Source organism: Emys orbicularis, chromosome 7, assembly GCF_028017835.1.
Source record: "Emys orbicularis isolate rEmyOrb1 chromosome 7, rEmyOrb1.hap1, whole genome shotgun sequence".
In the NCBI taxonomy this organism is placed as follows: domain Eukaryota; kingdom Metazoa; phylum Chordata; order Testudines; family Emydidae; genus Emys; species Emys orbicularis.
In genome coordinates, this window is record NC_088689.1 from 1,953,011 (window position 1) to 1,976,181 (window position 23,171).

At 60.0% G+C, this 23,171-nt stretch overlaps 1 protein-coding gene across 2 annotated transcripts in view; it reads left to right on the forward strand.

The window, feature by feature from the left end:
- LDB1 (LIM domain binding 1) overlaps positions 1-23,171 on the forward strand; it is a 40,237-nt gene that overhangs the window by 11,711 nt on the left and 5,355 nt on the right. For both annotated transcript variants that reach the window (XM_065407164.1, XM_065407165.1), the window contains exons 2-3: positions 22,032-22,134; positions 22,718-22,762. In XM_065407164.1, the coding sequence (XP_065263236.1) occupies positions 22,032-22,134; positions 22,718-22,762 (148 nt within the window). The remainder of the gene's footprint in view (positions 1-22,031; positions 22,135-22,717; positions 22,763-23,171) is intronic.

Genomic DNA, 23,171 nt, shown 5'->3' on the forward strand with positions numbered 1-23,171 from the left:
TGTGCAGCGCCTGGCATGGCCTGGGGCTCCTGGGGGCTTTGAGAATACAAATAGATAATCATAAAAAGGCTCCATTCCCTCCTCCCCACCCCCCTACAGCCAGAAGCCAAAGGGAGTTCACAGACCCTTCCTCTGAACGTTGGGGGGTGGAAATTCTCAGCGGAGAGCCCTCAACCCTGCAGCTTGGTCCTGCCGTTGGTTTGACACAGTCTGAGTCTGTTGATCTGCGGAGCATGATGTGAAGCCATAAGAGCGGCCAGACTGGGTCAGACCAAGGGTCCGTCTAGCCCAGTCTCCTGTCTTCCGACAGTGGCCAATGCCAGGTGCCCCAGAGGGAACGAACAGAACAGGGAATCATCCAGTGACCCATCCCCTGTCGCCCATTCCCAGCTTCTGGCAAACAGAGGGTTAGAGACACCCAGAGCATGGGGTTGTGTCCCTGCCCATCCTGGCTAATAGCCATTGCTGGGCCTGTCCTCTGTGAACTTACCTCGTTCTTTTCTGAACCCTGTTATACTTGTGGCCTTCACAACATCCCCTATCAAGGAGTTCCACAGGCTGGCTGTGCACAGTGTGAAGAATTTCCTTGTGTTTGTTTTCAACCTACTGCCTATTAATTTCATTGAGTGACCCCTGGTTCTTGTGTTATGAGAAGGAGTAAATAACACTTCCCTATTCACTTCCTCCACACCAGTCATGATTTTATAGACCTCAATCATATCCCCCCCACCCCTTAGTCATCTCTTTTTCTAAACAGTCCCAGACTTTTTAATCTCTCCTATGGAAGCTGTTCCATACCCTTCATCATTTTTGTTGCCCTTCTCTGTACTTTTTCCCATTCTAATATATCTTTTTTTGAGATGGGGCGACCAGAACTGCATGCAGTGTTCATGGTGTGGATGTACCATAGATTTATATAGTGGCATTATGATATTTTCTGTCTTATCTATCCTTTTCCTAATGGTTCCAACATTCTGTTCGCTTTGTTGACTGCTGCTGCACATTGAGTGGATGTTTTCAGAGAACTATCCATGGTGACTCCAAGATCTCTTTCTTGAGCTAATTTAGACCCCATCATTTTATATGTATAGTTGGGATTATGTTTTCCAATGTGCATTACTTTGCATTTATCAACATTGAATTTCATCTGCTATTTTGCTGCCCAGTCACCCAGTTTTGTGAGATCCCTTTGTAGCTCTTTGCAGTCTGCCTGGGACTTAACTATCTTGAGTAGTTTTGTATCATCTGCAAACTTTGCCCCCCTCACTGTTTACCCCTTTTCCCAGATTGTTTATGAACATGTTGAACAGCGCTGGTCCCAGTACAGATCCTTGGGAGACCCCGCTACTTACCTCGCTCCACTGTGAAAACTGCTTATTCCAACCCTTTGACCAGTTACTGATCCATGAGAGAACCTTCCCTCTTATCCCATGGCAGCTTACTTTGCTTAAGAGCCTTTGCTGAGGGACCTTGTCAAAGGCTTTCTGAAAATCTAAATACACTATATCCACTGGATCCCCCTTGGCCACATGCTTGTTGACCCCCTCCAAGAATTGTAACAGCTTGGTGAGCCCAATGTGCTTTGCCTGCCGGGGTGGCTCGCAGCGACCTGTGTGTCTAGGTGCGTTATGTGATCCCAGGCCCTGCAGTACCTGAGCCCCCTCCCCACAGAGCAATCGCTCTCTGCTTCTCTGCTTGGGGGAGTCATGGAGAGAGTTAGAATTTTTTTTTATTTGAATGTGAGTGAGGTTTGTGTGTTGTGTGTGTCTGTGCCATGTAGTGTGTGTGTGTGTCTGTGCCATGTAGTGTGTGAAAGCCTGTGCCATGTGTTGTGTGTCCCTGCGGGGATGTGTGTGTGTGTGAAGAATCTCAGTCCCAGCTCTGAGCGTCGTGAGGCCCCGTCTCTCCTCTCTTGTGGCAGTGAGTTCCATAGGCCCCGGCACCGGTGACAGTTCTGTCTCCCACGCTCACGAACCTTTCCTGACGGTCGATGGGGTCACTGGTCCAGTGGGGGACAGCTGTGGCGGGAGGTTGTGCTCACACAGCGGGGGAGGACGGGGTGTCTCAGAGGAGCCAGGGTTTGAATACCAGACACCTTGCACTGCGTGCTGGGAGCTGGGCAGCGAGGGGGCCCTGGGATGCTGGTCAGTATGGTGCTGAGGCCTGTCCCAGCTGGCGCTGGCCCAGGGCGCGTGGCAGCTTCATTCCTAGGCTCGCTGATCCTGGCAGTGGCAGATGTGCGGGTCACCGTGACTGCGTCTGTGCCTGGCTGGAGAGGACCGGCTCTCCTGGCCAGGCCGTTGGAAGGGCTGGCGGAGTGATTGGGGGTGGGGCCGAATTCTCTAGTTCTGCCAAAGGAGTTTCCTGATGTGAATGTGCTGGGACTCAATCGATAAATCCCTAGGCCTGTGTTTAGAGACGAGGCGGGGAAAGCAGCCGCAGGCATTGATGGAGCGTAATGCTCGGGGTGGGGTATTTTCCCGTATTAATTTACTTGCCTTAATGGCTGCAGGGGACTGCTGGGAATGCAAAGCATCAGGCTTTGGACTAGCTGGTGTCCCTGGAGCCCCAGGCTGAGCTCTCCGCCAGGCTCCCTCGCTTCCCCCGCCCGGTGCCGGCAAGGACGCAAGGCCTTCGATTGCCGTATTCGACTGCGGGGGCAGCGGCCGGGGCTCGGCTCCACCTGTGCAGCTCCCAGCCCGAGGGGGCCCCTTCGGCCCCCCACGCCAGAGACCCTGGTGCTCCAACCCCTGTGGCCAGTAGTGAGCAGCCAGCTGTTAGCCTGGCAGGAGCTGGCCGCGGGGCTGGGACGGAGTCACGCACGGCTGGCGTTACACAGCGGTCAGCTACTGACCTTCCAGCGTAAGGACCGTGCCTGGTGCAGGCTGGTGCCTGGGGTTTTGCAGTGTCTGCTCTACCTGGGGCTGGAAGATCCCAGTGGCGCTTTTTGGGAGGAGCAGGGGTTTCCCTTGATCAGAATATCCCCACTCGTGCAGCCTGCTGCCGGCAGCTGCTTGCAGTGCTCCACCCCAGAGGTGGCTGCATTTCAGCAGTGCTGCGTGTGTAGGGTTTGTGAAGGGCTTCGGCCTGAGAGGTGTCATATACCTGTGACAGGTGGTTACTCCCTGTGAGACGAGCCCTGAGCGAGGTGTGTGTGGGGGGCCCTGTACTGTATGGGGCGTGGCCCATTGGAGGGGCAGAAGGCTGGGCCAGCTCCTAGGTGGGTGTCCATACTCCCCCTCACTGCCCCCCCTGGGGTCTGCTGGATGGGACTTTGTTCTCCACTCCCTGGCCCCCCGGCTGTCCCCAGGGCAGGGGCTCTGCAGGGCAACGGCTGACAGGCTGCCCTGGTGGTGGCAGCTGCCGTGTTCTGTGTGTGCAACACGGCTGGTGTGCGAGGGGAGAGGGTGCTGCATGCGGGGGCACTTCCAGCTCCTCCTGGGGGATCGGGGGCTGGAATAGCGGGGGACTGCAGGGCAGGACCTGGACAGAGCTGGCTTTGCTCTGCCTGTACTAAGGCCTGGCAGGGTGCAGCAGAACAGAGGTGAGGGGGCTGGCAGGACTCCATAGGACTAGGGGGATCCCATGCTGCTGGGGGGTAGCCCCCTCAGGTCTGGCTGCGAGGGGGAGCAGCCCCTGGGAACGAGTGCCACCCAGGATTGCCTGGGCTGGAAGACAGACTACCCCAGACAACAGGGTCAGATTTTGTAATGCCACCACCTGGCCTGTGGCCCCAGTGAGTCCGCTCTGGAGCCCTGTGTGTCTGGCTCTCCATTCCCCGCCCAGCAGTGCCAGGGAGCTGCCGGTAATTGGCTGGCTGAGCCAGGCCCCATGTGCAGTGAGTTTGGTGGGTCTCAGCTCAGTTCCTACCAGATCACAAGAACCCCCTGACTGAGGCTGCCTGGGGCCTCGGCTGCCTGCTCACCAAGGAGACCCCACAAGAGCAGGGCCCTTCCGGGGCAGGGCTGGGCAGCGGTGGAGATACGCGGAGGCATTCGCTTCCCAGGGCTGTTACACGCTGGCCTTGGGATTGGAACAGGCCTGAGTCCCCCCAGCCACTCTCGGTGCCTCTGACGTGTTCCATTGGGTCTGCCCTGGGCCGGTGTAAGCGACACGCCCCTGCCAGCTGCTGCCTGTCGCTCAGCCCAAGATGGCCTGGGTGCCACTTGGGCTGCTCAGTAGCCATAAGCCCCGCACTGCCGGCTCGGAGACCCTTCCCCCCCTCCCCCGCACACCCAGAACGCACGGGGCAGAGCCAGGCTGTGGAGGGATCTGGGGGGCCGCAGACAGAAGTGGGATCAGGGCCCCAGAGATGGGGGGGATTCAAGGTGAAGGGGCCCCGCTGGGCTGCACCCCGTAAATGCAAGAAGGGGCTCCAGTGCCCCCGGAGGGAGGGAATGGACACGCCCCTCCCCAGCTGCAGCCCAGCCTTCCCTCTCCAGCCAGCGCCTATTTAATTATTAACTCGGCTATAACCATAAACAGCTGGGGCTGCTGCAGCCACGTGGACCCAGTGTCGTCAGAGCCGGGCAGGACCGTGTGAGCAGCCACCCAGGGCCGCTGAGCCTTTGTGGGAATCACAGGGATGTACTCCCTCTGGGTGTCCTGGGGTACCGGCCTTCAAGCGCTCGGTGTGTGAAATTCGCGCATGCGCCGTGCACGTCTCTCTGCGCCATGTGACCGTCACACGGGCGCTGGAATCTCTGGTGCCCGGCTAGATCTTATAAGGCGGAAAATTGCCCAATTTTGCAATATTTGAAAATACAACAGCAGCCCAGCTGCTATGTCCGCATCCCCACTTAGCACAAAGAGCATGTAAACACGTGGAAACGAACAGACAAGTGTTGTTTCATTTCAGGCACCATCTGAACGGGGAACGTGTTCGAACACTTATCTGCCTTCCCCCACCCATTGTTGTTACTGGGTATGTGTGCTGTGGAAGTGTGTAGCTGCGAAGATCAGGGCCCCCTTGTGCTGGGCATCGCACAGACGCAGAGATAGAGAGAGACCGGCCCTGCCCTAAGAAGCTTGCTAGCTAAATAGGCAACGTAGACAAAGGGTGGGGGCGGAGGGGAAACTGAGGCATGGAGCAGGGAAGCGACTTGGCCAGGGTCACCCAGCAGGACAGTGGCAAAGTCAGGAACAGCACGGAGGTCTCCTGAGCCGCGGGCTAGAGCTTTGTGCACTGGACCGTGCTGCATTTCTGTAGCTTTCGGTGCCCGGGCCCGTCGGCTGCTCGGTGCACGGACGCTGCACCAGACCTGATTTACGTTTAACAGCCCTTTTGGTCTGTTGGCGGCAGCGTGCGGTGTTAGACGCGTGTGCACGTCCACGTGCGCACGCAGGGGAAGCGGATCTGAGCGGCAGAGCCTTGAGTTGCTTGCGGGGGGCGTGGCACGCTACGGCAGGGCCGAAGGAGCGGTACTTCGGCATGATCTATATCTGTGCCCCAGGTAGAAGGTGGCTGGCCATGCCTGGCGTGTCGGGAGGGCACAGAAGACCAGGCACAGCCTAGGAGCACGGGCATGCGGGGGCTGGGCGTGGGTAGCCTGGCCAGCTTCCCAGAAGGGGGGACCAGCAGGGTGAGAGCAAGGCCACATGAGTCCCCCCTGCCCTGGCTGATGTCCTGCGGGAAGATAGCTGGCCTCCTTCAGGGAGTCCCCCAAGCTGCCTCCCCTTATTGGCTGGCTCTGCATGGGGTTTCCCCCGGCCCGGGGGCTCAGTGGGATGGTCACAGGGTGGCTGTGCCAGAGGGGTGGTCCTGGGTGGCCCCTAGGAGAGGGGTTAGCTCCGGCACGGCTGACCCAGGCCCTGATCCCATGTGAGGAGTCTCAGCGGCTTAGTGGGAGTGGGCCTTGTGAGTATGTCTACACTGCAGTTAAACCACTGCAGCTGGCCTGACTCCGGCTGGCGGGGTCTAAAGGGCTGTGTAGACGTCTGGGCTCGGGCTGGAGCCTGAGCTGTGGTACCCTCCCCCCTCGCAGGGTCCCAGTTATACAGCCCCACCGCCCGATCCCTGTGAACCCGAGTCAGCTGGTCTGGGCTGGCCACGGGGGGTTAATTCCAGAGACAGGTTGGTGAGGACGCACCGAGCACCCCAACCTGCGTCGTGGGGTTAGCCGTGCGTCTCCTGTGGGTACCACGGCAGAGATGTGTTACTCGGAGAGGGCCTGGCCGGCTGCGTCCGCATGCATGGGGTCACGTGTTGTTTTGTGCCTGCCTCCGGGCGGGGAGGAACACGGGCGGACAGAGAAGTGTGAGGTGCTGCAGCATGCTGGCGTGTATGGGTAAGTACTGGGGTCCCCCAGTGCTGTCTCCCTGCGGAAGAGAAGGGACCCCATTTGCTACCTACGGGAGTGGCCCCCCTGTTACCGTTCCTGGGAGGACAAGGCGCCCCGATGCTGCTGCCCCAGGCTCTCGGGGGAGGAGGGGGCCCCAGAAGGATGGTGGGGTCAGAGGGCAGCGCATGGGGGGTGTTCTGGCCCCAGGTGTGGAGCTGAGATCTTTAGCTTCGGCTGTGCAGACTCCTGTTTTGGGTCCAGAGGGCCTTGGTGTCAGCCTGGCTGATGGCTGTGACATAACACAGGGAGCCGGGTGAAGCTGATAACATCAGGGCGTGTGCGCAACAGCAGGATTGTTGGTGTGTGATAGGGGGTTGGTTTGTGCACGTGCTTTCCACTGGAGGGTTGCTGTTTCCTACCACCTGCATTGCCCGACGTGGACAACACTTCAGTGATGGGTGCGCCAGAAGTACTGTAGGCAGACAGATGTCTTAACAGCCTGCCGCTGCGCCGGCACCCCCCTCCGCGAAGCAGCAGTGGTACAGGTGTGGGGAGTTGCGGGGGAGAGACTCAGTACAATACGTGTGCCATTAGCTAAACCCCAGGGATGGTACGTTCTCCTGCCTACACCTTGTCCGTCTGGGCTGTGAGCTCTGTAGGGCAGGGACCTGGCCTTCTAGACTGTAAAGTGCCTGGCCCCGGGGGAGGCTAAGATAACCTGGGCTGGGGGCTCACAGTACCACAAGCCGAATGCTGTACAACGCAGAGCTCCCATTGGCTGAGCCCCATCCCCAGCGTCCTAACCCAGCCCAGCACTGGGGTGACTGGAAAATTTCCATTCAAATGTTTGTTTTTCAAAATGAAATTGGATTTTTGACCAAATGCAGATTTTTCATGAAAACTCCCATTGAAAAAATAAAAAGGGATGTTTGTCAAGAAACTGGAAATATTCGGGGTTTTAGAAACTGAAAACCAACTTTTTAAAATTTCAAATAGGAAAAAAATGTGATTTCCGGTTGCGGAAAGCTGAAAAAGATGCAGTTTTCTGATGAAAACCTGAAAAAAATCTAAGAAAAAAAATGAAACAATAAAAAAATTGTAATTTTCTCTGGGCGGGAAAACCCCACAACCATTTCCCGGCCAGCTGTGCTCAGTGTGCAGCTGTCTTCGCCACACTGACGCTCCCCTGCCCCGCCCGGCCCGGCTGCAGGCATGTCACCGAGGGGGCGGGAGTCTCTTATCGCCCCGGAGCAGCAGTTCCCAGGCCTGGGTTGTATCAGCCGGTTGCAGCGCGTGGGCCTGAGCTCCGCTGCGATGGACGGTGGCTCCTCTTTAATATGTGCAGGCAGCTAGACGCATTTAGTTGCTGGATTTCTGTCCGTCCCCCCCGCGCCTTCCCTCCATTCAGTGCCTGACCCCGCTCCTGCACAGGGCGCAGTGGGAGAGATGCCCCAGAATACCCCAGCGCAGCCATGGTTGGCAGGTGTGCTGGGTGTGACCGTGGCTTTGTCAGAAACCACGGGGAGGGTTATACTGGTGCAAGGACAAATGAGCCACTGGCCACTTCATGCAGCCAGTGTCCCTGCTTCGTGCAGACACCCCGAGAAATGAGGAGTCACGTTGTGATGTGAGAACCTCAGTTGTCTTTCTTTGTTAGAAGTAAGTTCCTAGCCCTCCTGGTTGCAGAGAAGAGCTTGTAATAAAGACCCCTAATGCTCAGAACCTCAAAGGCAAATAAAAGACGCAAAACACGTTACTTTTAAAATCATGATTTGTAAGCCAATCTCATGATTTTTAGTGCTGGGGGGTTGGCTGTGTCTGTTTGTTTTCTAGAGCAGCCCAGTATGAATGACTCTTCCATTTAGTTGAGGGGAAAAGAAGAAAGAACAAAAGCAAAGTCTCCAGGAGAGAGCACAGTGTGTGTGTCTCCTCTGGATCATACCACATCTGCGCCGCCTCACAAAATGGCAGCTGCTTCTAACCGTGTAAAATTGCCACAGGCAGCCAAACGGACTTGGCTGACACGAAATAGGGTTAGGAAGTGAACGGGGCGGTTCTTTTGGAGACTGCTGATTCCTAGCGCTTTGCATCTCTGCAGCCCAGCCACTCCTGCCCCTCTTGGTGTATGGAGCAGGACAGAAGTGGAGGCAGCTGCAGGAACAGGATGGAGAGGGGAAGGAAGCAGCATGGTCCACTCACCCTGCACAGGGTGGGGAGCCAAAGCCTGTTCCCGGCTTGTGGCTCTTGTTATAACGACCCGGCCTGGACACCCCTGCACCTGGGGGAGTCCAGCTCTGAATTTCACAGCGCAGGCCCCTCCCTTGTTAAAAATCCACAGCAGTAGCACAGATTAAAGGGGTACACCTCTCCCACCCCCGATCCTTCCATCAGCCTCGGTACCAGCTTTGTCCCAGAGCTGCAGGCCGCGTGAGCCGGTGAATATGTGATCAGATTGATTGTTATTTTCTCAAGGCCTTTTCTATTCAATTCCCAAACCACCCGCCTCTCAGAAAAGCCTCCGAAAGCCCTCACTTTATTTCTTTATTTTTTATTTAAATGTGGCTGCTCCAGATTGATAGCAGTTAAGGGGAGGTGGGCGAGAGCCATCCTTTCATGGTGCATCCTCCCTGGGCCCATACACCAGGCTGCCTTCTCCTCCTAAAGACCCACTTTCCCTGTGATTCTAGCCGTGCCCGGCCATCTCCCTGCCTCCCTCTCCTTCGGCCTGGGCTACAAGCCGGTTTTGTACCGATTTAAACAGAGTTACATTGGTGCCACCCCCTGGCTCCTGCGGATGCAGGCACAGCGGTCTGACAGGGCAGCTTATTTCCACCTTGATGGGAAGCACCTGGCACATCACTGGGGCTCCCACAAACAGACCATCCTTGCAGTGTCCCCACCTGAGCCCTGGCTGGCTCCGGCCCCTGCTTTAGTTGAGCATGATCCTTGGCTCCCAGGCCCGAACCCGGCCAGCGTTGCCAACTCTGGTGTGTGGCTTAAAGCCCTAGCTCCTGGAGGCACGGGAATGAGGGGAGACCCTTAGCTTGCCTTTAGAAAGGAGAGGACAAGGTCCTAGCCCTCGCCAGAGAGCCGCTGGGAAAGGGCAGTTCACAAAGGCTCAGGCCTCACCCCCGTTTCTGATTTTTGAAAAGCCTGGTGATTTTTTTTAAGCCGGGCGCCTGACTTTTGGGGGGCGCCTGGCTCATGGTTTGTAAACCTTTGGGGCTGGCCCTGCCTGGCAGGACCCCCCTTTGCACCCCGCAGCCCCCCGCGCCCAGGCAGGGCGGGTCGCTGATCCGAGGGGGGCTCTGCCCTTTGTCTGCCCAGCCCGGCCCGCCCCTGCCGGGCGGCGGCGCAGCGAGGCGGGGCGGCGGCGGGGCCTCTCGGGCGGGCTCGGGGAGGGGGTGGGTCTGTGCGTGCGGAGCTCGGAGGCGGCTCCATCCCCCCGCCGAGGGCCTGGCAGGCGAGCCGCGGCAGCAGCCATTGTTCCCGGGGAAGCTCGCAAACAAAGGAAGGGGCTGCCTCGGCCCGGCGCCCCACGCGGCCGGCCCCACTCGCGCCCGCGGCCCGCCGTGGGCAGCCCGGCGCGCTCGGCTCCGGCCCGGGGAACTTGGCAGCCGATGGCCGGCGGGGCGGGCGGGCCCGGGGCCGGGGCGCGCTAAGTTTCTGCCGGTCCCTGCGCTCCCCGCGGCGGGAGCCCGGCTCTTCTCCCGGGTAAGTCGGGCCGGGCCGGGCCCACGGGCGAGCGGCCCCGTGGGGTGCAGGGTCCCGCTTGGGAAAGCCGGGGGGGGCCCGATCCGGGGGCGCTGGGGCCAAGTGCGGCCTTTGGGCTCCGGGGCACCGTGGCGAGTCCGTGGCCCCGCCGCGAGGGGCAGGGGGCGCCCCCCCCCCCCGGGGAACTCCTCCATGGCGCGGATCTGCCGCTAGGTCGGGGGGGTCCATGTACCGGGGACACCCCTGCCCCCATGTCCCCACCTGCTCCGTGTTCCTGGCCCCCGGGGTCCCCCCCTTCAGTTCTTCAAAGTTTGGAGGTGGGACAATGGCTGTTGTCTGGGGTTCGTCTGTCCTGAGCCCCCTGCCGGGGGCATCCCCTGCTCCCTCCCCCCGTCTTTGTGTTTTAAATTCTGGAGTGAATTGTAGGGCCCAGGGGAGAGGGACTGACAGCAGTTCCCCGGCCCCCTGTGGGGACAAGGGGTGTCCTGCTCAGCCCCCCCTCAGTCCCCATCTGCTGTACCCCCTGGCTGCTATCCCACACCTGTACCCCGCTGGGCTACTTCCTCCTGGTCGGCTGCCCCCTTTGCTACTCCACTCCAGCTGGCCCTGTGGCTTTGTCAGGGCCCCGCCGTCCCCTCCCTTTGGTACAGGACATTGCAGGGTTCCCCCATTCCCCATGTGTGTGCGGTGACAGGGCAGGCGCTGCGATATGGTGGGCCAGTGTCCACAGGGACTAGGCTGAGAACTCCAAACTCATCCCACTAGTGACTTTTGATCAAGTACAATGTGTCAGGGATAGAACCCCCTGGGTCCAGGATTCGTGCCCCAGAGCCGTGTTACTGTAGCACCCTCCCTTAGCGGGGTTTCACTCTCGGTGCTGAAGCATCCCCTGTCAGAGACAGGATCCCCGACTCGATGGACCAGTGGCTAGATCAGACATGGCAGGAGGCCCAGGCACTGCCACTGTACAAATTACTGATAATAAATAGATGAAGCATGGACCTGATGTGGGGTGACGGTCCCGCTGTTCGTGGCCAGGGCTGGAAGGCGTGTGCGGCGACCCACCGTCGGTGCCGGCCAAGCCCCAGAAACTCCACACTGAGCTGGAAATCCTGCTCTCCGGTGACACTGGAAGCTGTCTGGGGCAGGGACTGGTTTTTTGTTCTGTGGCTGTTCAGCACGTAGGGTTCTGCCCCGGGATGGGGGATCATTGGTGCTAACACGGTACAGATTATAATCACCCTCCATCTGTTGCTGTGAAATGAACGTGTGGGAGTGTTCGGCTGGTGGCGTTCTATCCGAGCACCCGTTGTGACAGTCCTGGATACGGTACCGCAGACCCAGGTGCTCCCTGAACAGTCTTGCCCGGGGCACCCCTGGGTGGGGAAGACGCTGCACTGTAGCAGGGGAGTTGGACTCCGGGTGAATCCCACTGGGTGCTAGCGGACCCATTCCGGCTAGCGTTGTAACTCTCCAGTGTGGAGCAGATTGTGTAGCATCGCACACATGCTAAGTAGGTGGAGTTGAATTTGAACTCCCCCCCCACCCCCCACCCCCAACCCCCGGCTTGCCAGCTAGCACGTGTCTTGTCGGAGTGTTCAAACACATTAGCTAACGCCCTCTAACAGCCTGCCCGCCAATCCTGTATTGACTGCGTAGCCGTAATGCCCGGGTGCTGAAGTCATGGAGCAGGACCTGGTACAGCCTGTGACCAGAGACAACAGGTGGATGCGGACAGACCGGAGAGGAGAAGAAAATGAGAAAGGACGGGCCAGCATGATAAGCAGTGGTCTCAGGTCTTGGCCGGTTGTCTAGCACAGCTTCACTTGTAAAGTCCGCGGGGCAGGGACTGTTTGCTCTGGCTTTGTCCAGCGCCCGGCGCGCTGAGGTCGTGGTCTGTGGCTGGCGCCTCGGGGGCTGTACCGCAATACGGGTGATGTGAGCTGTGCGGCGCGGACAGTCTCCCCTGAAATACCCCCAGTGCAGCAATCAGCACGCAGCTCAGGCCACCGGTAGCAAACGGATGAAGGTTGGAGGTGAGCCTGTGTTCCCTGGGATTCCCGCTGGGGCTCCCTTCTCACAGGAGCATGCGGAGGCCCCGGCTCAGCAAGGCTCTGTACCTATGCACAGCGGGCACATCCACACTGCAGCGTAAGCCCCGGGTTCAAACTCTGCCTCAAACCGAACCCCTCTTCCGCCTACACGCCAGTCACGCTAACCCAGGCTCGGACCCAGGGCCTCATGGGGGCGGAGAGTCCGACCCTGAGTCAAGCCGGGACCCAGGGTTCAAGCCCTGTTGCTTTGCAGTGCGGACGCAGCCCCACTGCACCCGTGCTCTGGGAGCTCACCAAAAGTATCCCACAATGCCCCAGGCCAACTTCCTTTGTCCTTGGGCCAGTCGTGTTCCCGCGCTGCCCCTCGCCCAAAGGGCCGAGCGGCCCCGTTTCGGGAGGGCGCTGGGAAATCTGGGATATGGGTGGTTGGACTTGTCCCTGCATAACGTTGTGTAGACGCTGGAGCCCGGGCTCAACAGTTCCACACCTGGGGTGACAGAGGAGTGGAGCCGCTCACGCCCCAGGTTAACAAACCCAGGGGCTGCTCCCTCGAGCTCTGCTAACCCGGGGCTTGCACTCAATGTAGACAGACCCAGTAAGAGCGAGTCTCTACCCCACAGAGCTCCCAGCCTAGACAGACAAAGGGGTGATTATGGGAAACTGAGGCACGGGAGATTAAGTGACTTGCCCAGGGTCCCGCGGTGAGAGTTGCGTGGGGATCTGGCTCCCGAACCCAGTTCATGCTACTTCCCCTGTCAGATTCTTATAACTTGTCTTCTCGCGCCTTCTAGTGGGAGCTAGGACGTTTGTTACTTCGTCCTGGGTATTAAGTGCAGTCTCTGATACCCGCTCTGCCAGGGGTCTGTGCCCTGCGTGGGGGGGCTGAGCCCCGGGCGTTGTAGCTAGTTTTCCGATTTAAAATAGCAAACCTATTTTGTGATCTGTCCCTCCCCCGCCCAAAGAAGTGGGGGTCTGTGTGTGTAGCTGGGGTCGCTCCTGGGAAAAATCTGTTTCAGATTAAGCCCCCAAAGCTGCAGTGTATTGGGAATTAAAATAGTGGGGGTGGGAAGAAGTGCAGTGTGGATCCACAGCTTATGAACGCCGGGGATACGGGTCTGTCTTCTTCCCTTTGGAGTCGGTGGGAGGCTGTCTTGGGGGTCAGGCCATGGACTGGGAGATCTGGCTTCAGTCCCTGGGGGTGTGTCCTTGGGGGAGTTGCCCTACGTCTGGTCTGCACCTGTGAGCTGGGGATAACATCACAATGACCCGGCTAGGGTGCCTGTGTCACCATTGCACTCTGCTGCACAGAGACACCTGCCTCGCTATTTGTCATGGGCCCAGTACTGCAGGTAGCTGAAGGAGAGTCGCGGGTCCCTTTGGAGTAGGAAGTCCCGAGTGTTGCTGGGAAATTCTGACTCTCCTGTGTGCAGCAGTGAAGCGAGAGGAGCCTACAGGTCCGGGAAGATACTTAACTCCCTCGCAGCGAGGTGTGAGGGCTGGTTAATATTTGTCCAGGACTTGGTAGATGGAAAGCGCTACAGATATATGGGGTGGGGAGATAAACCCACAGTATTCGGGTTGCCTCAGTGCTTGTGTGTTTGACCTTGTGACTTGGCCCTGTAGTATCAGTGGGTCTCTCTCTGGGACCCAGACCGGTAGCTGCCCTGCTTGTTGGACTTGTGAGTTCGTACATTCGTGTACGAACTCACATTTCTCCTGCCATCGGAGCCAGAGCTGCTCTCGCCAGTCAGCATTTGGGGCCCGGGTGGGAAATTTGTAACCTCTTCCATTTGATCTTTGCTCTCTTCCCTCGCCCTTCCCCAGATCTGTCTCATCTCCCAATCAATGCACTGTACAAACGTAGGTCGCCATCAACAGACACTGCCTGGAGTGGAGAGGTCGGAGGAGCAAATGACTGGTGGCTGTTTTTTCTAGTTTGTTTGCTTTGTGCGAGTCTCTTTGCTGCCTCTCCTGCAGAGCGGGTCAGTTTCCTCCTCTGATCCCGAGTCTGGCACTTCTGGTGGTTTTCTCAGGCCCAGCTCTTGGAGTCAGGAGATTCTGGGCAAACCTGGGCTTTTGTTACAGTAAATTACTAGGCCTTGTGGGAATGGACAGGGAGGACATCCTGAAGCTGTGACCCAAGTGTGACCATAAAGGCTCAGAAACTAGAAAGCAAGTGAGAAGACCCCCAAATTCATTGTTTTTGAAAGAAATCTCATGATTTGGGCGGCCTGACTCAGGTGGGGAAAGTGGCACAGGGAGGTGAAGTGACTTGATTAAGGCCACATGCTGAATGCCTGGCAGAGACAGGAATGAAACTCCAGCGTCCTTGGCTTCCGGTCCCGAGCTCAGCTTTATGGACCACGTGTCTGTCTCTCTCTGTCAAGGGGCTTGTCGTTCCGTCACGCAGGAGTGTGGAGCGTGTGTTGTTGTGCAGGAGATCAGAGGAGCGGATCGTTTAGACCAGAATGTATCCCTGTTCACCCTCCGGGTTCCCTTCTTTATCCCTGGAGTACGGGAGCACCCCCTCGTGGTCAGAGGTCGCTCTGCGGCACGCTGCCTCTCTTCCCCCTCTTCACTGGGCACCAAAGAGCCACCTCCTCTCCTCTGGGATCAGGGCTGACTGAAGTTCCCACGTTCTGCGCCAGCTTCTCCCCAGTGTAACAAGCCCTCGCTGCCAGGCCCCGTCTCCATTAAGTAGGTTTATTTTTCCAGACAAGCACATAACAGACAGAACTGGCCCTCAGCTCACACTTTGTCCTGGGGCTTCTCAGCCTCCCTCCTGGGATCTCTGGTAATCCTGCTTCTTGCGGCTTCCCAGTCCCGCCAACTCCTTTCTCACCGCCGGTTCGGCTGGAACCCCAGCCCCAGGGCGGCTTCCCGAGCACCCGGCTCCTTGTTCCGGAGACCCACCACTCCTCCCGCCTGGCGCAGCCTGCCCCACTCGCGCCTCCTCTTCCTGCCCTCGGGTAGGCCGCTCCTGCCCCAGTAATTAATAATCACCGTCCCGTGTTGCGAATGAAGTGACGCTGTCCGAGCAGCAGCATCCCAAAGGTGTTAGCTCAGCGAGGAAACCCACCAGGCAGGCGTTGTTCACGGGCCTTTCCAGGCCCTGGGGAGAGGGATGGTCAGGGATTGTCATGGCACACATTGAGCTTTGAGCGAATGCCCGCGGCTGAGTAATACGTGGGGCTAACGCTCTGTCCCTAAGCCGCGGTCGTGGCCCCCTGAGCGTCCTGTATGTGGGAGCGACGCTCCAAGGGTCATTCCGCCCCGGCTACCTGGACGTCGAAGGAAGCTGCTCCGTGTTCTGTTGAAAGCAGAATCCAAAAGTTGTTACTCGTGTCACAGTAGCACCCAGAGGCACCAGTCAAGCCCAGGGCCCCGTTGTGCAGGCGCTGGACAGATGCAGTGCCAGGCGCTGGACAGATGCAGTGATTTAAGGCCAGGTCTGACTTGTAACGATTGAGTTACCCGGTGCACACCCCTGCGTGCACACTCTGATTTCTGTTCAAGAGCGGCTGATTTCAGTTTAGTTTACACTGATTCCTAATGGTCTGAAGCTAACCTGGAATAATCCAGAGTGGGTCAGGAACAAGTTAAATTAAACTGACACCACTTCTGCATGTAGACAAGACCCAAAGCAGTGTAACAGACAAGTGGAGAGCGTGATAGGAACGTGAGTTGCACACACTGGCCCTTGGGGGTGCCCTGTCAGTTTTGTCACTCCCACCGAGTAAACATTGCTCCTGGCGCGTCTCTCCTGGCAGTGGAATCTGAACTCTGTGCCCCGGATTCCGCTGGGTGTTGCTGAGCCTGGGCCGGGGCTCCCGGAGCGAACATCGCTGCGAGCTGAAAGGGTCGGGTTGTTTAAGAACTCCGTCCCCTCCCATTCTGCAGCCCGCCCTGTGCCCCGACACGCAGCTTCGTCCAGACGCTCTGCGTCTCAGGACTTCCAGCGTTGTCCCATCTCGGCGCAATAGGCGGGAGCGTACCAGGGAGCTCTGAGACGCCGGCTCCATCAAATCCGCTCACCGAGAGCTCGCAGCGAGGGGCTGAAGCGTCACCCTGATAGGAAGGCAGCGCTGGTGCTTGGGCAGCTGTCCTCGAGGTGGCTCCTGGAGACTACATGTCCCAGCATGCAACACTCCGCCCTGCTGCAAATAAAAACTGCTTGGCTCAGGATGGAGCACTGCATGCTGGGATCTCCAGTCTCCATGGGCTGGGTGGGTGCCCAGCTGGACTTGCGAGCAGGCTGGTGTTTCCAGACCAGCCCTGGGAGGAGATGCTGGGCAGATCTCTGCCTTTCCAGCCAGTCCTGAATGGTGCAGTCCACTAACATACTCAGGCAGACCTGACACCCGCTAGCCAGAGACCAATACGCCAGACAAAGCGGGAGGAGAGTGCGTAATGCCCTGGTGCTCCAGCCCAGCCCTCCAGCTGCCAGGGACAGAGGAAAGTGCTGGGAAGGCTCCCAACAGGTGCTGTCCTTGTGCCTGTTCTGGGGCGTCCGTATCCGGCCGGTGGGGGGGTCTGCTGGAATCCACATGCCCCCTGCTCTCTCATCTCCCCTATGCAGAGCCCCCCGACGGGGAGAAGAGTCTCCCTCGCGCCGCCTCCCCGGCCTCGGGGTTCTGGGCTCTGCTCCCGACGACGCTCCAGCCGTGCAATTCATGACAGCCTCCCTGCTGGTGCCAGCCAGGGGCTCAGAACAGCAGCAGGGAACGCGGCCGGAGTCTTGCTAATCGGGCTCTGCTGCTCTGGGAAGGTGTGCTGGTGGCACACTCAGGAGGACAGTGCTGGGTCAGGTCACCCGGGGAAGGTTTTCTTTGCTGCCACGAAGGTGAAAACCCCTTTTCTGAAGAGGAAGGCTGCCTGCTGCCTGGAACGTTTTCTCACTGGCTGCTGGCGAGGGCGTTTTTCGAGTGTGTAACAGCACAACAGCGTTATTGGCTCAGCTCCGTAGCGGTGCGTGGTGCTGAACGGTCAAAGAGACCCTGTCGCAAGCACTCTGGTTTGGAGAGGGCTCAGCCAGGCGCGGGGTGGAATGGGGTAGGAGAACTCTGAGACTCTTCAAGGGGGTGGGGAGTGTCTAACAGGGTTCTTGTGGCTACCGTTGGCCAAGACTTGGAGCATGGATCTTGTTAAAGAGACAGAAAGTTTAAAGGGATAAATAGGGGCTGAGTGGCTATTTCTTGGAACCAAGGAAATTTGTGAGGCCGTGTCTGCTCTGCAGAAGAATTCTTCCGTCAGCCTCGCTGCATCTGCACCGGCGGTTGGGACAACCTCATGACAGCGCTCAGGGGTGTGAATTTTTCACACCCTAAGCAACGTGTCTGCTTTGATCTAATTTTTAAATGTTAGACGAGGCCTAACTGACACTCCAGAGACACCAGTGAGGTTCAAACTGGTTTAAAACCCCGGTTTCAATAGGGGCTGGCACTGGTGGAACTCACTCCATCAGTTTTACATCCGCTTGTTACCCCAGTGCAGATCCCTTCCTGGAGTCCACTGGAGGGAGCTCCCTCTCCATGGCTCTGAGTGAACTACAGGGAGAAGGGGGGGCCTGACGTTCCAGGGATTTCTACGGTGGAAAAGCCCCCAGTTTTCAGGTCTTGCTTATAGAAGATAAAGAAGCAAAATATTGCCGCAAACCCAACAGTGTAATTAACCCGACAACTGCACAGCTAGGCACATCAAAGTCAGGAAAGGCAAGTATTGAAGTTGCAGACGCACCCTTAACTCTGGCCCATTGTACACATGCAGTCTACAAGAATACCGCATCTACTACATTTTCTTCTGCAACTTCAGATGCACGGTTTGCATCCTCTGGTACTGCATACCGCTCTGTGGGTCTGGTCCATAGCCCATTGAAGGCAGGGGGAATCACTGACTTCATGGATTTGGGATTAGGTCCTGTGTGCCCAGCACAATCCTTGTAAGTCCCATACGTGAACTTTTCTTGAGTCATTTACTACAGATTAAGTACAGACTCAAGGGAAGGGGAAACGTGCTGGTGTGTACGGGCTGCCCTCGTTTCCAACTAAGTTACCTGCTTCGTCCCCAAACTGCACCTCAGGAGTCTGTGCTGCAAATTGAAAAGAGAACGTCTATTACAGAGATGGTGACAATTATTAAAATCTGTGCCTGGGACCTTGTCAGGGGGAAAAGTCTGAATCAGCCACAAGGCACTGGACCACGATGAGAACAGAAATAGTGTAAGTGCACGAGGGAGAAACCCTGGTGAGACGCCACGCATGTGTCTGCGCCTTGAGAGGGTGTCGTGGTGTTTGACTGAGCGTGACTGAGCGCTTCTCCTCAGGCCACGTCTCCCTCGTGTGAGTCCGGCATCCAGCACGGCGGGGCCCTGATCCGGACACGATCCTTTCTGCGCTTCTGCAGACGCAGGCAGCAGCAGCCGGGAACTGTGCTGTTGTTGCGAGGAGAGGAAATACCACGAGGTGTCGCGATTCATCGCGGACCAAGTGCTTTTGTTTTAGCGTCCACAGCTCCGTAGTGAAACTGGGGACGGAACCGTCGCTGTGGGTCTCGGAGCCTAGGGGCTTCAGCGGCCGAGGGCTTTCCGAAGGAGGAGAGCGGTCAGTAAGGATGACGGAGCGATTAGGGCGCGGGGGTCTCTCTCTCTCATGCACACACAGCGCTGGGGGTTTAGGAGGCCGTGAAGATGCAGGAGTGGAGCAGGCTGGAGACCGGGGCGCTGGCATGTGGCTCTATGCATTGCTTGGCCTCCAGTAAGCACCAGTGTTAACGGCGTGATTGGCCAACGGGGTGAGATGGGTGCTTGTGGCTGCAGCTGTGTCTGATTTGAACATGGATGGTTGACTGGGAAATACAATGGGAAAAATCTTGCCTTGAAGATGTTAGTGGTGATATGGTCCAGCACTGGGCAGTCACTGGACTTTTGGGTACAGAGACCTTGGCTGCTTGGCACCTTGGCAAATGCGCCATTCAAATTTCCAACACCCCTGTTTTGGTCCATGAATTTCGGGCTCCGTTCTCCACAGCGCAGCCCTGGGACGAGGACACTTCTCTGTCCGTCTTTGCGTCGCTCTGTGGTGCCGTTCTCCTTCAGCGTTCGGGTTCAGAGGCGATTTGGGACTTGTCAGTGGCTGATCTCACACTGTGGAAGCCTGATGGGCCCTGGTCGCTCCGGCAGCTCCAACACCCCCCTGCTGCTCCCCGAGGCTTTCACAGCCCCGCTGTTGGTCGTTTGGGTAGCAAGGAGGGTTCTTGGGAGCAGCCCCAGTGGAGGTTGTGGCCCTGGCAGTTCCAGGGGGCAGGATGATCCTGTGCGGATGGAGGTTGCCAGGTCTGCCTGGCTGCTCCCAGCTCCCGTCTGTGCCACTGGCTCTGTGCCCAGGGGAGAGGCTGGTGGGGCCGGGGGGCTGAGTTGCCGGCTTGCGGCATGTAGAGGGAGCCAAGGATGGGAGTGACGGGGCCAGGGAGAATCCCTCCCCACATCATGCGCCTCCTTGGCTCCAGCTGCTCCGGGGGGAGCAGGCGTGCCGAGCCCGGCGCTGGGCCGGGGGATCAGGTCCCGCTGGGACTGCAGGAATGGCACCGGGCAGTCACCGCTCTGGCAGTGACCCCGTGATCCAGGCAGGGCGGCCTGGTGGGGCACCCCACGCTGGCCGGGGCTGGATCCCACTGGGGCTCGGTCCTGATAGGATGAATTACCTGGGTCTATCGGACACGCGGCCCTGCCTGCTGGGCCCTACGCACCCTGGGGGGCTTCCCCCCTTGGCCTGGGCATGCTGGGCACCTTTACTGTCTGCTCTGGTGGGGGCGGCTAGGGGAAGCCGGTACCTGCGAATGGGGCCCTGCCTGCACCTCCTAGCCCAGTGCCCCCTCGGTGCCCGCCCACCTCGCCGCAGCAGGGCTGGGGTCAAGAGAAGCCACTTGGGGCTGAGGCCCGATCGGTGACCTGCTGCCAAGGGCCCTGCTCTCAGAGACAGGGGTCTCCCTCGGGGATGGTGTCTTGGATCTGCCGGCCCGGACTGGCTCCTCTCTGAGCAGTGTCAGGCTGGGTGCGTGTGAACCCGGCTCCGGCCAGCAGGGGCGCAGTGCCTGTGGGGGAAGGGCTGGGTGTATGCTGGGGGGAGGCAGATATGGGGCTGCGAGCTCTGTGCCGTTCTGATGCCTGCCTGGCCGGCCCCAGGACCAAGCCTTGGGGGTGCTGAGCGAGGCCAGGCTGGCCCTGGTTGAGCGGGCAGCAGGCCGGGTTGTGGGTGGAGCTGGCGGGTGGGGTTGCCGACCCAGCCAGGTGGCAGAGGGGGCTGGTATCCGTGTGGGAATGGCCAGAGGGCCCATCCCATTCCCCCCAGTGCCCATGGCTGGAGGGGGCAGAGGGATCTCTGGGAACGTGAGCCCCTGGGGCTGAATTGGGCCCGGAGAGCTCTCTGGGAGTGTTGGCTGGGCCAGTACATGTGAGCAAAGCTCTGGCAGCCCCTGAAAACCGAGCAAAGAGCAAGGCACAGGCTTGTCATCCATCGGGGGCAGGGGGTAGTTAAGTGGTTCCTGACCCGGTGTCTGGAACCCGCGAGCTTCCGAGCCAGACTAACAAGCCCTGCACAGACCTCCCAGCCCCCTTGTCCGTCCCAGAACCGCCCTGGCCCTGCTCACCAGAGGAGCCAGCGTGGCCCAGGATGGGCCTGGCCCCCCCTGGCCCCCCATGCCGTGCTGATGCAAAGACCCCTCTGAGATAGCGGTGACCCGAACGCAGCCAGCTGCCCCTGCCCCTGCCCTGAGCCTCTCCGGGGCGGCCGCCCGGCACCAGATATTTATAATGGAGCTGGGAGTCTCCGGGCTCCTCAGTGCATCCAGGCAGGCCCCAGACACGCCGGCTCCAGGGCAGGCGGGGCAGGATCAGCCACCCCTCCCCTCCCCTCCAAACTGGTCTGTCTCTGCCTGCTGCCAGACAGGGACCGGAGGGGCGGGCACGCCCCACGCCGCCCTGCATTGCTCACATTCCTGTCGGAGCCGCCAGGGGAGGGGGTGGGGGGGAATCCCGACCCTTGTGCCCCACCCCAGCCTGTCGGCACCGAAAGCTGGGGGGGGAGGGGGGCTGGTTCTTTCGGACCGGCCTGAGCTGTGAGCTGGGCTCGCCAGTGACCCCTGCTGGACCCACAGTGTCAGTGCGGTGTGGGGAGCAGTGCCTGGCCCTCTGGGGCTGCTGTGACGCAGGGCCCTTGAGAGGACCGGAAAGGAAACGAAAATCTACCTCTGCCGGCGCCCCTCACTCCCGACCCGCAGCCCCTGCTATCTCCCCCCCCCCAGCTCTGCCGGCGCCCCTCACTCCCGACCCGCAGCCCCTGCTATCTCCCCCTCCTCCCCCCCCAGCTCTGCCGACGCCCCTCACTCCCGACCCGCAGCCCCTGCTATCTTCCGCCCCCCCCAGCTCTGCCGGCGCCCCTCACTCCCGACCCGCAGCCCCTGCTATCTCCCCCCCCCCCCCCCCCCCCAGCTCTGCCGGCGCCCCTCACTCCCAACCTGCAGCCCCCTGCTTACCCCCCACCCCTCCCAGCTCTGCCAGTTCCCTTCAGTCCTGACCTGCAGCCCCTGCTAGCCCAGGCCTGGGCTCTCCCTCTGGTGCCGTCATTATGCCCCCAGTGTGCCATCGCTCAGCGCCCCCTCAGCCAAGGACTGTGCAGAGATGATGCCCGGCTCTGCGGCAGTTTGCAGAGGTGGTGAAGCTGCCCCCGGAGCAGGCTGAGGAGACCCCGTCCCACGGGGCGGTGTCCTTCGCCCCCGGCGCAGAGCGGCTCCTTCAGGCCCCTCGGCCCCTCCCGGCTGCACCGCCTGCAGGGCTCAGAGCGCCGGGGGGGGGGGAGAGGGTTGTGCCTAGCCGGATGGGCCCGATCCTGCCGAGGCCCAGCTGCGATACACGCTGCTCGCTCCGTCACGTGCCGAGCGCTGCGGATCCCACTGACCGGCTCCCCCCTCCCTCTGTCTCTCCCACCAGGCTGTTCCTCTAAGTCGTTCAAGCTGTACTCGCCAAAGGAGCCCCCCAACGGCAACGCCTTCCCCCCTTTCCACCCGGGCACCATGCTGGATCGAGATGTGGGGTGAGTGACGGCGGCGGGGCACGGAGCGGCGGGGCCGGTGACTTGCCGGGTTCAGGGTCTTCCCAGGCCATGCCGCTGGCCTCCCCCTGTCCTTCGAAGCAGAGGGCGGATGTGGCACGACCGGGGCTGGGAAGGTTAGATACACGCAGGCTGAGGGGCCGGGTGGCCGGCGTGGGGTTAATAGCCCTGAGAGGTGGAAGAACAGCCCGGAAGACCCAGTGACCCTTGGGGTGTCCGACTCTCCTGGGCTCAGGGGGGGAGCTGAGGGGGCTCAGCCTAAGGGCGGCTCCGGGGTGGGTTACGCCCCACAATGCAATGGGGCAGCCATTGGCACTCATGCCCCAGCCCCTCCTCCCTGGCTCCCATGGGCCCCTGGGGCGGGAAGTGCCTCCAGCCTGCTCTCTGCTCCGGGCTGGGCTCGGGGCCCGTGTGTGGGGAGAATCTGCCCCAGTGCAGAGGGACCTGCCAGCCCAGGCTGGGGGCAGAGACCCCCGGGGGGCAGGGGGGCGTGGTGACAGCACAGGCTAGGTCCGAGGCTCCATGGGGACCTGCCCTAACTGCCCGTCGGCGCCTCTCTCCGCAGACCTACCCCCATGTACCCGCCGACGTACCTGGAGCCCGGGATAGGGTAAGAGCTTCCGCGCCGGGGGTCACTGCTCGCGCCGGGGGGGTCATGCCTAGTTGTGGGAGGCAGCAGGAGTCCTGGCGGTGCCACCCAAGCTGGGGCCGAGAGGGGAGTGTGGGGCGGGCTGGGGTGGGGAGCGTGGGTGTGGGCTGAGGCAGGGAGCGTGGGGGGGGGCTGGGGTGTGGGGCAGGGAGCGCGGGGGTGGGCTGGGGCTGAGGCGGGGAGCGTGGGGGGGGCTGGGGCTGAGGCGGGGAGCAGTGGGGAGTGCGGGGGCGGGCTGAGGCGTGGGGCGTGGGGGGGACTGGGGCCGGGGCGGGGAGTGTGTGTGTGGGGGGGCAGGGAGCGTGGGGGGGGGGCTGGGGCCGGGGCGGGGAGCGTGGGGGCAGGCTGGGGCGGGGAGCGTGGGGCGGGG